Raw genomic sequence first — 17,878 nt, 5'->3', positions numbered from 1 at the left:
ACTACCTGGTTTAACAATAATGGAGTGGTGGTCTCATTCATTGTACAACTTGGATGCTAGAGTATTGTTTATAAAAACATACAGGTTAGACTGAGACGGAGAGCTTGAGTTAGGAGCAAAAGAAGCTTCCCTATTCAGTTACTTAGAATAAGTTATCTAGGAAAACTAAAAAATTAGACCCCTAATAACCTTGAAATACTTCAGTAGGTTACTTAGGCTGTGTTGTCTTTTGTAACACATGAAGCTTCCTTCTGTTGCTAGAATGCCAGTTTAGTAAATTTCTCCATGTAATGTTAAAATACACTAGAAGTAAGCTAAGACCTTCTTAAGAGCAAATATGATTTTTTTTTCCTTTGTCTTTTACTATTCCAGAGTGCTGCTGCTACAGCTGCTACCTTGGCACTCCCTGCAGGTGTGACTCCTGTTCAACAGATACTAACAAATTCAGGTAATTAGCAGCAAGGGGAGCAGTTTTAAATGTTTTGAAATTAACATCAAGTTATGTTAATGATTTATTGTCATTAAGAAGGGAGACAATACTGAAACTTGATTTAGCTTTTGGCTTAGGTTTTTAAAAATATTTGAGACCTGTAAGATACAGAATTGTAATTTTTAAAGTTAAAAGAACTGTAAGCTTTCTTGAGGATACATTTGAGATAATGAAATTTGTAGCCAGGTATAATAGCATACATAATTACAGCTGTTGGGAGTTGGAGGTGGCGGATCATAAGTTCAATGTCATATTTGGTTTCATAGTGAGTTTTGAGGCCAGCTGAGATCCTGGGAATTAAAATGGGGATGGAGCTTTTATTCTGTGAATGAGAACCCTGCTGAGGAACTAAGGTTATATAGAAAGGGTTAAGTACTGAGGTTTGTTTTTGTTTTTCCTATTAAGCATCTGTCTTGTCAAATGAGTTAAATGAGATACTTGAATTCATTTGTGGTGATGACCTAATTAAATTCTACAGGACCTGAAGAGCTGACACATTGTGTTCTTTTAAAAATAGTGTCCTTGCGTGAATATTGTATTTTCATCCCATCTTTCAGGAGATTTAAATAGGCTCTTACTTGAACTGATGTCTGTCATCATCATTATTTTTGTTTGCTAATTTCTAAATTTGTGAGGAACAAATTCAAGCTTTGTCTTCATGAATGTTTTGTTCACTTTTAAAGGACTCTGTGTTATCTAAAGCAACATTCAGGAGGCTATTCTCTATCTTAGAAGTTATTTGGTCATAATTACAACGGTTCTAATTGGCTTAACAAATATTCATTGCTTTTTGAAAATTTGAAGCAAAGCTTGCGTGTTGGTTTAAGATATAAGTAAGACATTATACCTTTGTGTCTTTGAAGTTAAAAAAAAAACATTGAAATGTCGATTGTTTTTACCACACTTTCTTGAACTGCCACCATTTGAGCAAAAGTAATTAAGGCTATCTTTAAGTCTTTTTTTATTTCACTTTTAAATTTTGTATGTGTGGACATTTTATCTGCTTGAGTATCTGTGCACCACATTGTTGCAGTTCCTTGGGAGGACAGAGAGACCATCAGGTCCCCTAGGAGTTAGAACTGCCTGTGAGCGCCTATTTGAGTGCTGGGCATGGAACCCCAGTTTTCTGGTGTAGAGCAGCAAGTGCTTGTAACTGCTGAGCTCTTTGGTCTCTTAATCAAGTCTTATAATCTGTTGTTAAAGTTTTATTGGTAAAAAGCTGATGAAGATATAATAAATACGGGAAAATATTCGGACATGGAGGGAAATTGGGAAAAGTAATGGTTATAGTTTATAGCACTTAGTGAAATGGTAAGTATTCTAACTTGCTAATTTCTAGGTTATTTGGCTTGAAAGCAACATAAACTCATTTCTTTGTATATTAATTGCTGCTGAAATAGCAACATGGACTATATTCTTTTTTGCCTTAGGCCAGCTACTTCAGGTGGTCAGAGCAGCCAATGGTGCCCAGTATATCTTTCAACCTCAGCAATCAGTTGTTCTACAACAACAAGTTATACCACAAATGCAGCCTGGTGGAGTACAAGCTCCTGTTATCCAGCAGGTACATCAATTTTAGCTACCGTCCCCTTGGGATCCATTTTCTTCTGCTGCTGTAGCTGTATGGCTTTCTTGTGGGGTTCTACCACAAGTGTATATGAGCACAATATGTATAGTCAAAAACAATCTTATTCTGAATTACGATTACATGCCCCAAGCCTAATTTACATTTCTCATGTTTAAAGCTGAATTATTATTAGTTTGTTTCTGGATCTTTGATCTCTCTAACTAGTGACTAATAGGTGGTTTTGCTTGCCCTAGGTCTTAGCACCACTTCCTGGAGGGATTTCACCACAGACAGGTGTCATTATCCAGCCACAGCAAATCTTATTTACAGGAAATAAGACTCAGGTCATCCCTACCACAGTGGCAGCACCCACACCAGCACAGGCACAGATACCTGCAGCTGGCCAGCAGCAGCCACAGGCCCAGCCTGCCCAACAGCAAGCTCCATTGGTGCTGCAAGTTGATGGAACGGGGGATACATCTTCTGAGGAAGATGAAGATGAAGAAGAAGACTATGATGATGACGAGGAGGAAGATAAAGAGAAAGATGGAGCTGAAGATGGGCAGGTGGAAGAAGTAAGTATCTAGTAAAACAACTTGAGAAGAGAAGCCACTCATCATTTACTCTTGTATTTGGTGCTAAGCAGACAAATTATATGCTATGTCTTCAGAGGCAGAGAGAGGTGGAATCTTGGACTTAATTAGCTTTCTCCTTACCCAGGGAAGAACCCACTTGGAGTATGGTTCTTCCTACCTCAGTTTACCTTAGCGATTAATCTTATTTTCACAGTCCATTGTAGCCTTGCTCAAGAGCTAGCCAATCCCTCATAGGTGTGCCCGAGGTATGTCTCCTAGGTGATTACAGAGCCTGTTAAGTTAATACTAATAGTAACCACCACAAGCTCATTTATAAAGGTACTTACTTAAATCAAATGGAACTTACATTAATAAGGATAGTGAGGATAGTGCAAAGCAAAAGCTTTCACTTAATTATTCATAATGTGGCTGAATGTGACAGCTCAAGAGAAAAACTATGACAGCTCAAGCCAAAGCCATATTTTAGCCCTTCTGTCCTAGTCCATACCAGGTCCTCAATAATCTGATCTTCATATCTTTTTCTTGACACCTGTAAACATGTCGCCATTTTCTCTGTTCTTCCCAGTTAGTTACTACTATGTCCAAGGAGATTATTCGTCCTGCTATAAGATCATCTTTCCTTCTTTCTTTTTTTTTTTTTTTAAGATTTATTTAATTATGTATACAGCGTTCTGTCTGCACGTACTCCTGCACGTACTCCTGCACGCCAGAGGAGGGCACCCAGATCTCATTATAGATGGTTGTGAGCCACCATGTGGCTGTTGGGAATTGAACTCAGGACCTTTGGAAGAACAGCCAGTGCTCTTAACTTCTGAACTATCTCTCCAGCCCAGAATCATCATTCTTTTAAATCTTAATACAAAATTGTCTCATATTACTTATTTATATTTATTATTATTTTGGTGTTTTGGAGACAGCTTTACACTGAGTCTACATTACAGGTCTGGAACTCATACCAGCTTCAAGCTTGAGTTAATCCTGACTTCAATCTCCCAAATACTAGAATTATAGATAGCTATGAGCCATTGTTTGGGCCTAAACAAATTTTTTAAAATATTGTTTATTTACAAATAGTTTATTAAAGCTGGGTGGTGGTGGCACATGCCTTTAATCACAGCACTCAGGAGAGGCAGGCAGATCTTTCAGTTCTCAGATCTCAGCTGGGTCTACAGAGTGAGTTCCAGGACAACTGAGGGCTACACCGAAAAACCCTGTCTTGAAAGCACCACACACACACCAAAAACAAAACAAACAACAACAACAACAAAAGTTATTAAATATTTGAAGGATCAAATTGAATAAAAATCCTGTCATCCACCATTAAAGCGAAACTTTTTTCATTACTTAAAGAGTGGTGTTTTTCCCCCAGTCACATATTCTTTCTTCTGCTTTCAAATCCATGGCAGACATTATTATTAACTTGTCTTAATAATAATTGGTCTTAATTTGCAGGCCAGTCTTAATTCCCGATACGACACTGCTTGGTCATTGCATAGTCTCTGTAACTGCGAGACTCACATTGATAGAAGTTTTTCATCAACGTATATGAATACTTTTTTAACTTTTCTCATAATCTTCTCATCAGTTCTCATGTTGATAGTACCTTTAGGAAAGAATATAGGCTTTTTTGTTTTAAAAATTATGCTAATCTCTTCTGTGAATTTTAGTTGTATGTATGTATGTATGTATGTATGTATGTATGTATTTATTTTTGTATCTATTCATGTATTGTTTTTGAGACAGGGTCTCATTACATAGCTGTGGCTGGCTGGACACCATATGACTCCTAAGTGCTGGGATTAAAGTGCACCACTGTCCATGCCTGGCTAAATTTTGGGGTTCTTGTTTGTTTGTTTGTTTTGAGGCAGGGTCTCACTATGTACCTCTAGCTGTTCTTAAATTTAGTATGTAGTCCAGGCTTGTCTGTACCTCGCCAAGATCTGCCCGCCTCTGCCTCCCAGGTGCTGGGATTAAAGGTGTGCTCCACCCTGAGCAGCACCTGAGGGTGTTTGCTGACACTTGTTACTTGACTCTGCCATTTAACTACCTAGCCTCAGCTCAGCAGAGCACCTACTAATATCAAGTCGTAGTCTTGCAACTTCAAGCAATTCAGTTTTGCCAGAATCCTGAATGAGCTTGGAAAGGACCCAGAGGTTCAGCCGAAAACATATCTGGTTGATACCATGGATTTTAACCTTTGTAAGACTGAACAGGGAAACTTGCTATGTTATGCTATGCTTCTACTTCTGACCCTAAAAAAACTATATTAACTGATGTGGTTTTCTATTCTTAAGCCTTTCTAGTTGTTAGGGAAATGCAGATCTAACCCACAATTGGGGGCTTGTCATACCTACTAGGAAAACTATAATTATTTAAAAAAAAAATATGAGTATGGGTGTTTTGCCTGCATTTATTTCTGTGTACTGTGAGCATGCAGTGCCTACAGAGGCCAGAAGAAAGGATGTCAGGTCCCTGCAACTTAGGTTATAGATGGTTGTGAGCTGCGATGTGGTGTTGGAATTGAACCCAGGACCTGTGGAAAAGCAGTGAGTACTCTTGTTGAGCCATCTCTCCAGCCCAAGATGGTATAATTTTAAAAGAAAGTTATAAAATTTGAGGATTTGGAAATTGGAACCCTCTGTGGTGTGACTATGAAGTGGGACAGCTTTCATGGGAAAGAATGGTGGTCACAGTGTTTCAGAGTTAAGCAGAGTTGGCTTGTGCCAAGTTTCACTCCCAAGTGGTTGTAGTGAATGGTGGAAAACAGCTGCTCAGACAAAACCATGTACATGAGAGCTCACAGCGATACTCGTGGTGCGTCCAGACAGTGCACACAGCCTGGATGTCTGTTAGTAACTAGTGAATGGCAAATAAACTGTGGCATAGCCATACAACAGAGCAGCATCTGGCTGTAAGGAAGCATGAAGTACTGGGGCATGCTACTGCATAAGTACGCGTTGAAAACTCTACAGCACAAGAAAGCCCACAAGCTGTATTGCTCCATTTATGTATCAGAATAGGCAAATTGATGAAGTCAGAAAGCAGATGTGTGATTGCCAGGAGACAAGAGGTTTTAGAGCGATTCCTTATGGTTGGGTTTATAGAGTGATTGCTTATGGTTAGGTTTGGTTAAGTGCTCTGGAGCTGCATAGCAGTGGTGATTCCATTATGGATGTTCCTAGTGCAGTTGAATGTACATTCTAAAAGGGTTAGTTTTAGTATTTATTTTATGTAATGTATTTCTTTCATTTCATTTGTCTATGTTCATGTGTGAATGGTACACCCCTAAAACACCTAGGCTTAACATCCTTGATTAGCTTTCATTTTACCTGTTTTGTCTTGTCCTTCCCATCTTCATTTATTAGAAATCTGAGTTAAAGCTTTTTGTCTTATACCACAAATAGAAGTTCAACCTTATTTTATTCCCTCCTTTGGTTTCATTTTAGGCTCTGAGAAATTTTCATCCTCTGCATTTAAGAGTAGTTTAAATCTTAATTTTCTTCTATCCACCATAATGCCACAATGACAAACAGTACTGACTGATTGAGATTTAGAATCTTAGTCATTAGTACTTAGTTCTAAGGCCACACTACAAACTGATTGTATTCTTTGCTTTCTTCTCCAGTGTCACAGTTTTATTTTTAACTGCTACTGGTGCATAATATGACCTCACAAAGCCTTTGTATTTTCTCAGGTTTATTTCTAGGCATCTGAAACATGAGAATTTATCCTGTGAAGTTGTCAGTGAATAAAGAAAAAATTTTAAATTACTTTATGTGATGGCTGTTTGCCTCCATCTATGTCTGTTCATCACATGAGGGCCTGAGACACAGAGAGGCATGAAGAGGGCATCTGGTCCCTTGAGATTGGAGTAAAAAATGGTGTGAGCTGCCATGTGGATGCTGGGACTTGAACCCAGGTCTTCTTCATGAGCAGACAATGCTTTTCAATGAGCCCAGAGGATATAAATGTTAACCCCTTTGAGCCTTATGAGTTCTGTAGCTTAACATCTTCGAATTTCTTGTTGAAATTCAAATAACATTGGCAAACCCTTATTGACAGCACTATATTCACAGCGTTGCTAGTTCCCAAAGAACACAGAGACCACTGTACTACTATGATTTTTTTTTTTTTTTTTTTTTTTTTAAGAAAGTGTTTCTCTTTGTCCTGGACTTGCTTTATAAACCAGGCTGGTCTTGAACTCACACAGACCCGCCTGCCTCTGCCTCCCTGATTACTAGGATTACAGCATGTGCCACTGCACACAGCTCACTGTACTTCTTTTGCTGAACTAAATGTTACAGGAATATATACATAGCAGTACCTGAGATCTATGTGTAAATTCTCCTTTTGTTTGCAGGAGCCCCTCAACAGTGAAGATGATGTAAGTGATGAGGAAGGGCAGGAGCTCTTTGACACAGAAAATGTTGTTGTTTGCCAGTATGATAAGGTAAAGACTTCATTATCAGTTATGAACATTATTTTTATTGTACTTTCTCTAGACCATCTTTCCAGCCTTATTGAAACATTTGGGCAAATGATGACTGCCTGTATTGAACTTTGTTTACTTCTGAGACCAGCTTCTACTTTATAGCTTAGGGTGGCCTGGAACTCCATGTATAGCTGGCTAGCCCAAGATGGCTTTGTGCATTACTCCTGCCTCAGCCTGGGTTTTAGGTGCAGGCTACCATGTCCAGCTTGCCTTCTTTACTTTTTATAGACCAGAAAGCATTGTGATTGCTTCATAGGTTGTTTGAATAGAATGAATAGAACTAATTACTTAGCATTACCTTTGAAAAGTAATGAGTAAAAGGAGGGAAATGATCTTTTTTCATTCATACTACCTCATCTTCTAATGACAACTTTGCCTTTCAATGACAAAATTATCTCATTAATCTAATTGAATTGTATTTTATTACAAAGAGAACTAGGAAAATAAGCAGTAACAAAAACTAATAAACAGATGAGTTTTATGTGATTGCCTTAATTTTTACTTATTCTACTGTTCAAGGAAGTTTTAAATCAAGCTATCTAGTTTTGTGGGTTTTTTTTTTTTCCCTTAGTTTATAAGGTTTTTGTTTTCTTTCCCAATTTTTAAGTTTATGAGTGCTTTGCCTGTATGTTTGTATAATGTGCACCACATTTGTGCTTGGTGCCTGCAGCAAGGAGGGTGTCAGCTGCCTCAGAAGAGAAGGTTGTGAGCCACCATGCAGATGCTGGGAACCAAACCCCAGTCATGTGGAAGAGCAGTCATGCTTTAAACTGCTGAGCTATTTCTCTTTAATTGCTTGGTTCTTGGTTCATTATGTTTTTAGGCCTTAAACAGGGTGTTTTTCTTTTTTCTCTTCTCTTCTCTTCTCTTCTCTTCTCTTCTCTTCTCTTCTCTTCTCTTCTCTTCTCTTCTCTTCTCTTCTCTCTTCTCTTCTCTTCTCTTCTCTTCTCTTCTCTTCTCTTTCTGTTACTAGCTATTATGCTGTGACCCATTACTACAGTTCTTCATGTTGTGGTTGAGGCACTGTAAAATTATTTTCACTGCTACCTCATAACTATAATTTTGCTACTGTTATGAATCATAATGTAAACATCTGTTTTCTGATAGTCTTAGGAAACCCCTGTGGAAGGGTCCTTCAACCCCCGAAAGTTGAGAACCACTGTATTGGTGTTTTTGTTGGAGTTTTTATCACTAGGTCTTAAGTGATAAGCAGTTTAAGTCATGAAATTTATTGTACATTCATATATTACATTGTTTTTTTGTAACCATTTGTTTCTTAAACAACTATTTATGGAGTAGCATGAAGTAAGTTACAACGAATAGGATAAGTAGCTGTGCTTAAATAATACAGATCTACAGGGAGAATGTCAGTGCAGTGTATCTTTTTAACAAAAAAGGTAAAACCAGGCCAATATCAACAATCTAAGGTTTGTTACATTATTGATAATTTGATAGCATATGTTTTTGTGTATTGTGCCTTCATATGAATATTTTTAATCCCCTACCATAAATAGTACGGCAGATGGAATTTTTTGTTCCCTGTAGAAAAAGTATGAAGTTAAAAACAGCAGTTAGTTAGTTTGAAGTGTTTGCAGCCAAATACCCAAAACACAATTTCATGATCGGTTAGAAGATGAGAGCTTGACTGAAGAATATTCCTCTAGTGTGTTCCTGTTGTAGGAGAATAGTGTATTCTCCTTTGACAAGCTATATACAGTGTTTTAAATGCTATCAGAATTGGGTCGTCTTGTTCTCAGGTACATTCAAGTTTTAATCTAATAAACTGAGACTGTTTGCATAGCCTAGTGAAAAACAATTTCAGAGTTTTCAAAATTCCATTTCAAGAATTAGAAAGACTGAAAGAATTGGTGCTTTAGTGAGGGGTAAATGGTGTGGTAATCTGTGGCTAGTTAAAATGAGGAATGAATGTGGTTTGAGCCAACTTGAGTTTTAGGAGCTGTGTTTTGAAATCTAAGCTTTATATTTCAACAATGAGTCACTTTTAAGAAAAGCACAGAAGAAATAATGAAGTTGTTGCCTGACAAGTCATAGTCATAGTTTACAATGCTAGTAGGACGACAAGTTACAGGTAATTAGTGAACTGTTGGAGCACTGATAAAAACAGTGTAACAGTATAGTGTAACATTATTTATAAGTAATTTTACTTTAACACATTTTCATTGGACATTAAAGAGGCCTTTCTATTAGCATTTTGTACATTTATGAAGGGCTTAGGCCAGTAAAGGAATGCTTTTAAAGTTGTAATTTGTACTTCTGTGCAGATAAAAATATTATACCATTTATTATTCAGTATGACTTAGTTTTGAATTTCTGGACTTTCTGAATGTGCCTCCGTTCTACCTTTGTTCTAACATTACTGTTTTCTGTTTTGTTTTAATGAGAAAAGTTTGGAGTCTAGAGAAAGAACACTTAGTGATTTCCAAATGTACAAAACATTATTTTTATATTAAAAGGCAGTGCTAGGATCAGTAAGTGAAAGAGGAAACAGATTTCAGGGCAGGGCAGACAAAGTTCTAGTTATAATCAGGTAGACATTGAACAATTATTTGTCATGGTATGTCAGAGGTTTCTGTGCTAAGAGGATAGGCCATAGGATTTTAGAATTGAGATCTCAGAAATTTGTGTCTAGTGAGTATTTCTGCATTATTGTGTGAAAGGTCTGTGTTAGGTTTTGAGAACTCTTAAGTTTATTTTAGTAAAAAAGAAAGAGGGCCCCAGTGTTGTTGCTTGCAGATAACCCATAACTATTTTACTGAATACAAGTTACTGAGAGCTATTAGAAAAAAATCTACATAGTGCTTTTTGATAAAATGTGTGAACCCAGTTTTCAAGTATAGTAATTATATAGGACAAGGCTTGCGGTTTTATTATGAATGGGGTTTTGTTGTTGTTTTCTCCTATTATATCTTTTGCATTCTCAATTTTTGTTTAGATACACAGAAGTAAAAATAAATGGAAATTTCACCTCAAGGATGGCATTATGAATCTTAACGGAAGAGATTATATATTTTCCAAAGCCATTGGAGATGCAGAGTGGTGAAGAGTTGCTTCTTGCCTTTTATAAATAAGACAAAAGAAGCTTAAAATGTTAAAGTGGACAGTTTGAAACTTGGGACATATATCAACCAAAACTTCACTTCTGCATGTCAGAAAAGCGCAGTAGAAACAAAGCTACTGGAACAAAAGCTAGACCTTGACCACATAGACACTACTTCAAACTGGCAAGCCATGGAACTGTAGCACCCGGGGTTGCTGGGTGGGGGGAGGGGTTTGTGTAGGAAAGCTGTAACTGTCAATTTTAAATACAGGAACCTGCCATTGGTACTTAGCATGTAAAGCTTTGTCTATATTCCTTTCACCAAGTTGGGCTCAATCAGAAGCTATGTGTTGGAATGACCTGAAGAAATTTCCCTTTTGATAGATTGAACTGAAACTGCTTATTGTATGTGGTTATATTTGGTAAAAATTGCGTGTGAGCTTTTTACAGAAGGGCAAGAATTATGGTGTTGAATTTTAATTCACTGTATAAGAAAATTTAAAACTCATAATAGGTCTTAAACATTTTTACTTGTTACTCTCCCTCAGTAACACTTACCTCTTGCTTCCCTGCTGTATGAACATCTACATAAGATTATAAAGGATCAGTGGTCACAGTTTGGAGACAGGGTTGACCCAGGAATGGATGCTTGTTTTAATTAGGTTCTCTTACTTGTTAAATGTAACTTAAAGACTTGGGTCTTACCTGTGTTGAGTAGAATTGAAGTGACAGCTTAATTTCCATATTCAAAAACTGTGCTCAGTTCCGTACTTTAAGAAGAAGCCCGAAATTGGCTCCTCAGGAACATGTTTTTATTTCACAAAGGTACCACCGAGCTGAAATTGTATAGTACACATGATATGTGAAGGTTTTTTTTTTTTGTTGGACTACAATGTGTGCTTATCTGTGCATTTAGTCTTTATGTAAACACTGAGATGACATTCTGTACCTTGATCTAAGAAGCATAAGGACAGGTGGTGAGGAATGGATTTTTATTAAACAATTTAGTAATTATAAAAGTTTCTTGTGTTTACTAGTAAAGAATTTTAGAAATTATTATTTTAATTAAACAAATTTTTTAAACAACTTTGTAACTTGAGGGAAAGTTTGAGGGTGGAGGGGGTAGAGGGAGGTGGGCCACTAAATACAAATTTACCTCTATTTCATTGGGTGGCCCTTCCAGGCCATTGATGATGTGGACTTGGGCTCCAGTTTGCACATTGGAAAAAAATACAGAGATTTGACTTGTATATTAAAAACTCTAGACATGTGCTTTGTGTGTTGAGAATGTGTAGCTTTCGCGTAAGGCTCTAAAGGACACTGTGCGCTGCAGCGAGTCAGCTTCCTGGGAACTGCAGGGATGCTCGCTCACCATCTCTGTGCTAGTGACTTACAAATTTGCATTCAAGTTGACCTGCCTATTGTTTGTTTGGTCTTCCATTTTTGTCTTCCTTTAATTTGACTTTATGTAGCGCCAGAAATAACAGATAAAACTAAACAGATAATACAAAGGAAAAACTGTGCTTTTTTTTTTTTTTAAAGCACATATTTTGAAATTTCTTAATGCAACTGATTTCCCCTCCCCAGTTATCACCCTACTGAACTATTTTATGTTGTGAAATTTGGTATCGGTGGTGTCTTACTTAACATGACAGTAGTTAGATTTGCTTCTATACCATAACTGGTAATACAATTTCTTGTTTTATAATTAATGTAGCATTTTGAGGGGAAGTTTGTTTATTCTCCTTTTCTCAAAGCACACACAGTTCTGTTGTTTTACCTATAAAACTTGGAGAACGGAGTAGGTAAAATCCGTGAATCTGTTGTTCAGGTGTCCTTCGGCGTAGTTCCAGAAGGTGTGTGTTTACTCAGTGAAGTCAGTGACCTGAACTACCTACGTATGGCAGCGCGGCAGTGTTGCTTCTGTGAGACTCTGGGGCTAATCAGTAGCAGTTATGCTAATGCAGCACATGTCCTGGGCCCTCTGAGTAGTCAAACAAGTTGAAGGTTAGCCATGTACACTGGCCTGTCTCTCCTAGCTATATTTTCAAACATGAACAACCACTTCTTTCAGAGTGACACACAGAGGGCTATCTTGAAGCAGGAAGTAACCATTTGTATTTGTACCTGTGTATTGCCTATTAATAATGGCATCCTGGCCAAATACTTTTTTCTGTGAAAACTCTGAAAGCTGGTTAAAACGACGTTGCACACCAAGTTGTGCTCTTATATGCTGTTATGTTGTGTTCCTTTTTAAATCAAGTAGCATGTTGTATTTTTTATTATAGCAGTTTTGGCTGTGTAAATGTCACTTGCTTTGAATTCTTAATCATGCTTTCGCCATTACATTTAACAGATGATGCCATTAAGTTCTATTAAAGTGTCATTCCTTTGGAAAGGCAAGGGATTCCCACTTGGAGAATTTTATGATGAAAGTGCGATGCTTATCCAAAAGGTGGAAATAGTTCAGACTTCGAGATAGGGAAGTAAGCAGTGATCTGTTTAGATTTGTACCAGTAGTGATGGCACCTTCCATGTAACATGACACCAGTAGTGAATGCTAAGGGAAATTTACACAGAATGACAAAAGTGGAAATGTGTGCCTTTCAGTAGATGAACTCTTACCTGGTGGTCGTTTGTATTCTCAGACCACAGGAATGTCCGAGAGCACATGTGATTTCTTAGGAGTAACAGGGCTTTGTCCCATGCAGTTTCTAGAGTCAAGCATAACAGGAGGGGGTGTTTATATTGGGCTTTTATTCGTGAAATGTTCACACTTCTGTTAAATATGCATCCCGTTTACACTGTTGCCTTTTTATAACTCACGCTGGCATCAATATTCATGGAGCCTGTGCATTGATTGAAATGTGTTCATGACAAGCATACTAGATACTGGCATTAGAAGACAATGTAAAAATATATTAGTTTTTATATAAAGGCTTTCTTTTGCTGTATTGAAAAATCAAGTAGTTTCCTTTTGGTGACTTGTATGGACGAATGGAGAGTTGTCTCCCTCTGAGAATATTTTTTTTTATTATCTTATAGCAATAATGTCACCATATTAGAGGGTAAGTATTCCTTTTATAAGAAAACGTATCTCCTCTTAGCAATTTTTCCTATGTAACAGCAATTTCTTCCACCTGAGAAGGTTCTTAAGTTTTCAGATTACTTCATTTTGGACTTTTGAGCTTTTGTGCAATGTGCTATTTTAGTGATCTTTGTACATTTTCATTTCCTATATTTCCTTCCTACCTGTCTGAATCAGCTCTAGTGGATGCTGATGTTTTTTTTTGGTTAATAAATGGTTGGGTTTTTTTTGTGTGTGTGTTTTCTCATGTTTATTGTTAGGTTTGCATTTTAATCTGTTACCCTATGGGAATTATTCTGGTTTATATTCTTCTCCCTGGAAGCCTGCTTTTGTCCTCCTTTTGTCATCTTCCTTGCATGCATGATTTAAGGAAGATTGCATCAAATTTAGTATTTTTGTTTGAGGAACAAAGCTTCCTCCTGTTTGAGGGAAGAACAAAACAACATTGAATTAACTACTCACTCATCCAAGCTTCCTTAAATCAGTCCAGTGTGCATCAGGTTACACTGAGTGGGGAGGGGATAATCCCTAGCTGTTCCAAGCTACTATTATCGACTGCTGTTGTACATACTGTTGTGTGTAAGGGCGTAAATATATTTATTATGTTTGTAAAATTCATTCTGTACACTTGCAGATCAAGGTTGCTCTTCTGTGATATATGGGGGGGGGTTAGGTTTTAAAAGACCATCTTGGAATACAATTAAAAAGCTTAGTATTTTGATGTACTAAGACTATTTTAAGTTTAATATTTTACCTTGCAAAAACTTTAATTAAAGATGTTATTTAAAAAAAAGTAATGTTGCTTGCTTTGCTTACTAGTCTATGATACTGGCATATGGAGAGCTGAGTGAAACCATACAGTATAGACAGGAAGTTCATAAAACATAGAGATGTCATTAAATCTGTACCCATAGTTGAATTCTGTACCTGTAAGGTCGTGGGGTTTGGGATGCCAGACTGAATTGTTAAGCTGTGTTAGAAATCCTTAAGCGCTTTTAAAAGTTGTATTTTCCAGGCACAGAGGCTTTCAGCATGGGTAAATTCACACCAACTGAATGTAAATTAAGGTTAATATAATTGACATTGTATTATTAAGTGAGTATTTCTACTGAAGAAGCTTAGATTACATAGGATGAAGTTATTAAGAACATCGTTTCATTTCCTTATCTGGCTAAACTGTTTTCTCTTAGTTGAGAGTTTGTAAATAATTGCTTATTAGGATATTTGGATTATTGAGGTTTGTATTACATATTAAATATATTTTGTGTTACTTTAGAAGATATTAAATTACTAGCAGTATTTTGATTTTATAGTTAATTGAAATGAATCATTAAGAGCTTGCCTTTTTGTAATTTTTTATCCTGTTATAAACTACTTTATCTAAGGAAACATGCAGATTTTAACTATTAAATAATCATAATAAAGATATTTTATTTATTGCCAGCATTTCTTGTATTTTGCAGTTTAATTGAATCTCCTAATTATGGTCTTAATCCTTCTGACCCGAGTTCCCATTTGTGAAATAACAATGGCAAGATTTTGAGTATGAGATAATTTTAAATGAGTGGTTTAAAAAAAAAAAAAAAAAAAGAACTACATCATCAAAATAACAGAATGTGGTGTGTGATTGAGAGACCAAAAGGTTTGGCCATAAACCAACCTAAAAGGAAGAGTTGTTGAACCCTGTGTGGTTGGCAAGAGCCAACCAAAAAAAGAGGAAGAAAAGAATGATGAGCATCAGAGAGTAAGAATACTTAGTGTTCTGAATTATTTGTCTGAAATAGATTTGTTTTTCAAAATTGAAACTGGTAGAACTATAGTTTTTCAATTTTATTGTTTTTTTGCTTTTTGCATATGAATTTTTTTTCCTGCGTGTATATACATGTGCCATGAACATTGAGTACTCAAAGATCTCAGAAGAGGGCATGAATCCCCTGGAAATGGAGTTACAGAGTTAGGAGCTGGAATTAAACCCAGGTCCTCTGCCAGAGCAACCAGTGCTCTTAATCATTGAGCCAACTCTAGCCTGGGAACTATAGTATTTTAAAAATAAATTTCCCAGCTATGTATGGGCCATAAGCAGTTGGTGTAAACAGCTCTGAGGTGCCAAGCACTAATCCATGAGTGATTGGTAATCTCTCGGCAAAGAGCCCACTGACTTCATCTAGTCCATGGACCTTCCATTCTAAGGATACCATGGCTAGTTGTCATGGGCATGGCTAGCCTGCATCTGGCACTCTTTTTGTTCTGTTTTAAGCTGTGAGAAACTTGACAAGAGTATCAGGGATAAAAGAGTAATGGGAACAGAATATGATCAAAGTACATTCTGTACATGTGTGTGAAGTTGCAAAAGAATAGAGAAGATGCCATAGTTAGGGTGCAGTGGGGGCAGGGCAGAAAGGCTTAGAGATGAGATAGTTCTTCTTTGACTCAGTTTGCAGAGACAAATGATTTCCAACTCAGTCTTGTTAGGAAGAGGCGGTGGCCCTGCAGATGCTGGGTCTTTTTTTTTTTTTTTCTTTCCCTGCAATGTCTACACTGTCTCCATGTCTGTAGCAGGCAGGGGAGTAAATAAAAACACCCAGTGTGTAGTGCGGCTGTTTGCTTCACGTTTCTGTCACCAAGAAAACGGCAATGGTGGCTTATAGAAGACATTGGGTGGCGTCACACAACAGAGTCAGAGCAGTGCCCACTGACCGTTTGTACGGTTGAGATTGATTCTTTATAGGAGAGGAAAGGGCCAGGATCCCGCCCACCCCCCTTGACTGCAGTCATCGTATGCCGAGCCTCAGCTGCACAGCATCTTGCCACTGATGGTGCCCTTAGTGTAGGAATGAGAGCATACAGGAGGCAGACGGTCAGTCGGCCACTGACTTCAGTGATGCCGCTGCCTAGGAGTCCATGCTCTTCTCAGGAAGCCGAGCTGATTTAAGGGTTCACCAAGCTGGACTTGGGCATAATCTGTCTGTCCTTCTGTCTGCCTGATATACATTGAATGAGGTGAGTAGATACTTTTCATTTTTTTTTTTTTTAACTTGACAGGAGGAACGATAATTTACGGATATTCTATCCTTTTGGCACAAAGGAATTAGAATTCCCTTGAGTCTCCTGCTGGGAGAAGGGAAAGGCTGAATCCTGGTGCCAGTGGGAGAGTGGGGAGCTTCTCTCCTGGAAAGAGATTTCAAAGTTTGGACAAGTCGTCATACCATCTTGCAGGAGACTCAGCTGGAAACGAGTCGGTGATGGTTAGACCACACCCTGACCAGGACACCTCTAGCTCTCTGTTTAAACCTGAACCTCACGTCAGGGTCCTAGAGAATGGGCTTGGGAGGTTGTCACTGGACCTCTTCGATTTGTTGCTCTTTCCAGTGTGGCCACTCTGAATAAATCCTTCACTAATCATGGTCTCTTCACTTGCCTTGTTGAGGACAGGTGGCTGAGCTAGCTTCTTAAGGCTGCCAGGACTCTTAACAGCTGCTGTCACTGTCTCCCTAGGTAAAGTTACACAGCCTGGGAGCGTGAGGGCAAAGTCACCTCTGTGCACGTGATAGTTGGCAAAGTGTGCAGTTGAAGCATTTACACCTCACATGGTAGTAAAACGAATTAAAGGAAAAGGTTTTTTGTTTGTCTCAGAGCAGGGGTGGTGGTGGTGCTATTTAATTTGTTTCCCCCGAAGGAGATTTGTCTACATACAGCCCATGTTTGAGCGTATTCTAGTGTGATTAAAGCCATCTGGGCTCCTCAAAGCAGTGGGTAGCCCATATTACTATGATCTGAAAGTCTTGTCTCTCATATATTGAAATCCTAACCCTCTAAGTAATCACGTTTTGAAGTTGGGCCTCTGAGAAGTGACTTGGTCATGAGAGCGCTCCACTCATGAAGATACTAGATTACTGCTATCGTGTGATATTCCAGAGAGGGAGCTAACCTCTCTCGTGTGAGACTGCAGCAAATGGTCTCTTGAGGTGCTGGCTGCGCCAGCATCTTTAACCATGGGTTTCCAGCCTCAAACAGTGACAAATGAACGCTTGCTTTGTAAGTTTTCCAGTTCATATCATCTTGTGATTAAACAGCCCTAGCCAACTAAAATAAACACCCCAATCTTTAAAGTTAAATATGTGACTGTGGTAGCTCCTGTTGCCTGGGTTGCTGCCAAGGAAAGCTATGAAATCCCGCCTCACTTGGCTTGTTAAGCAGCAGAGGTGTGCTGGCCTCCAGGGTGTACTCTATCTTGGGAGCAGGCAGGAAGAGCATAGAGTATTGGGAGCACATATAAATGATAAAAAATGTTGATTAAAGTCAGTGTGCTTTTTGTTATGAAGCTCCAGCCATCCTAAAACATGCCTATGAAAAAAACTCTCTTCTAAATAAGATTTACTTGTTTCTGCTGGTTTAGTTGACACAGTGTAACGAAGTGCTTCAACAGGCTAGGCTCCTGTCCAGTACACCAATTAAAGACAAACAATGAGTGGGGGGTGGGGGGTGCATTCCCTTAATCCCAGCACTTGGGAGGCAGAGGCAGGTGGATCTGTGAGTGTGACGCCAGCCTGTTCTACAGAGGGAGTTCCAGGGCAGCCAAGACTACAT

The 17,878-nt window shown here is 38.1% G+C and overlaps 1 protein-coding gene across 2 annotated transcripts in view; it reads left to right on the top strand.

Moving 5' to 3' along the window:
* The window catches only part of Gtf2a1 (general transcription factor IIA subunit 1), a 34,546-nt gene extending 19,827 nt beyond the window's left edge, over nt 1-14,719 (top strand). For both annotated transcript variants that reach the window (XM_021657464.2, XM_060387992.1), the window contains exons 5-9: nt 373-448; nt 1,921-2,054; nt 2,312-2,632; nt 7,014-7,103; nt 10,099-14,719. In XM_021657464.2, coding sequence (XP_021513139.1) covers nt 373-448; nt 1,921-2,054; nt 2,312-2,632; nt 7,014-7,103; nt 10,099-10,206 — 729 coding nt within the window. In that variant the 3' untranslated portion in view covers nt 10,207-14,719. The remainder of the gene's footprint in view (nt 1-372; nt 449-1,920; nt 2,055-2,311; nt 2,633-7,013; nt 7,104-10,098) is intronic.
* The last annotated feature ends 3,159 nt before the right edge of the window (nt 14,720-17,878 follow it).

The sequence above is a fragment of the Meriones unguiculatus genome, chromosome 7 (assembly GCF_030254825.1).
Source record: "Meriones unguiculatus strain TT.TT164.6M chromosome 7, Bangor_MerUng_6.1, whole genome shotgun sequence".
In the NCBI taxonomy this organism is placed as follows: Eukaryota; Metazoa; Chordata; class Mammalia; order Rodentia; family Muridae; genus Meriones; species Meriones unguiculatus.
This window is presented reverse-complemented; position numbering and strand designations above follow the sequence as displayed.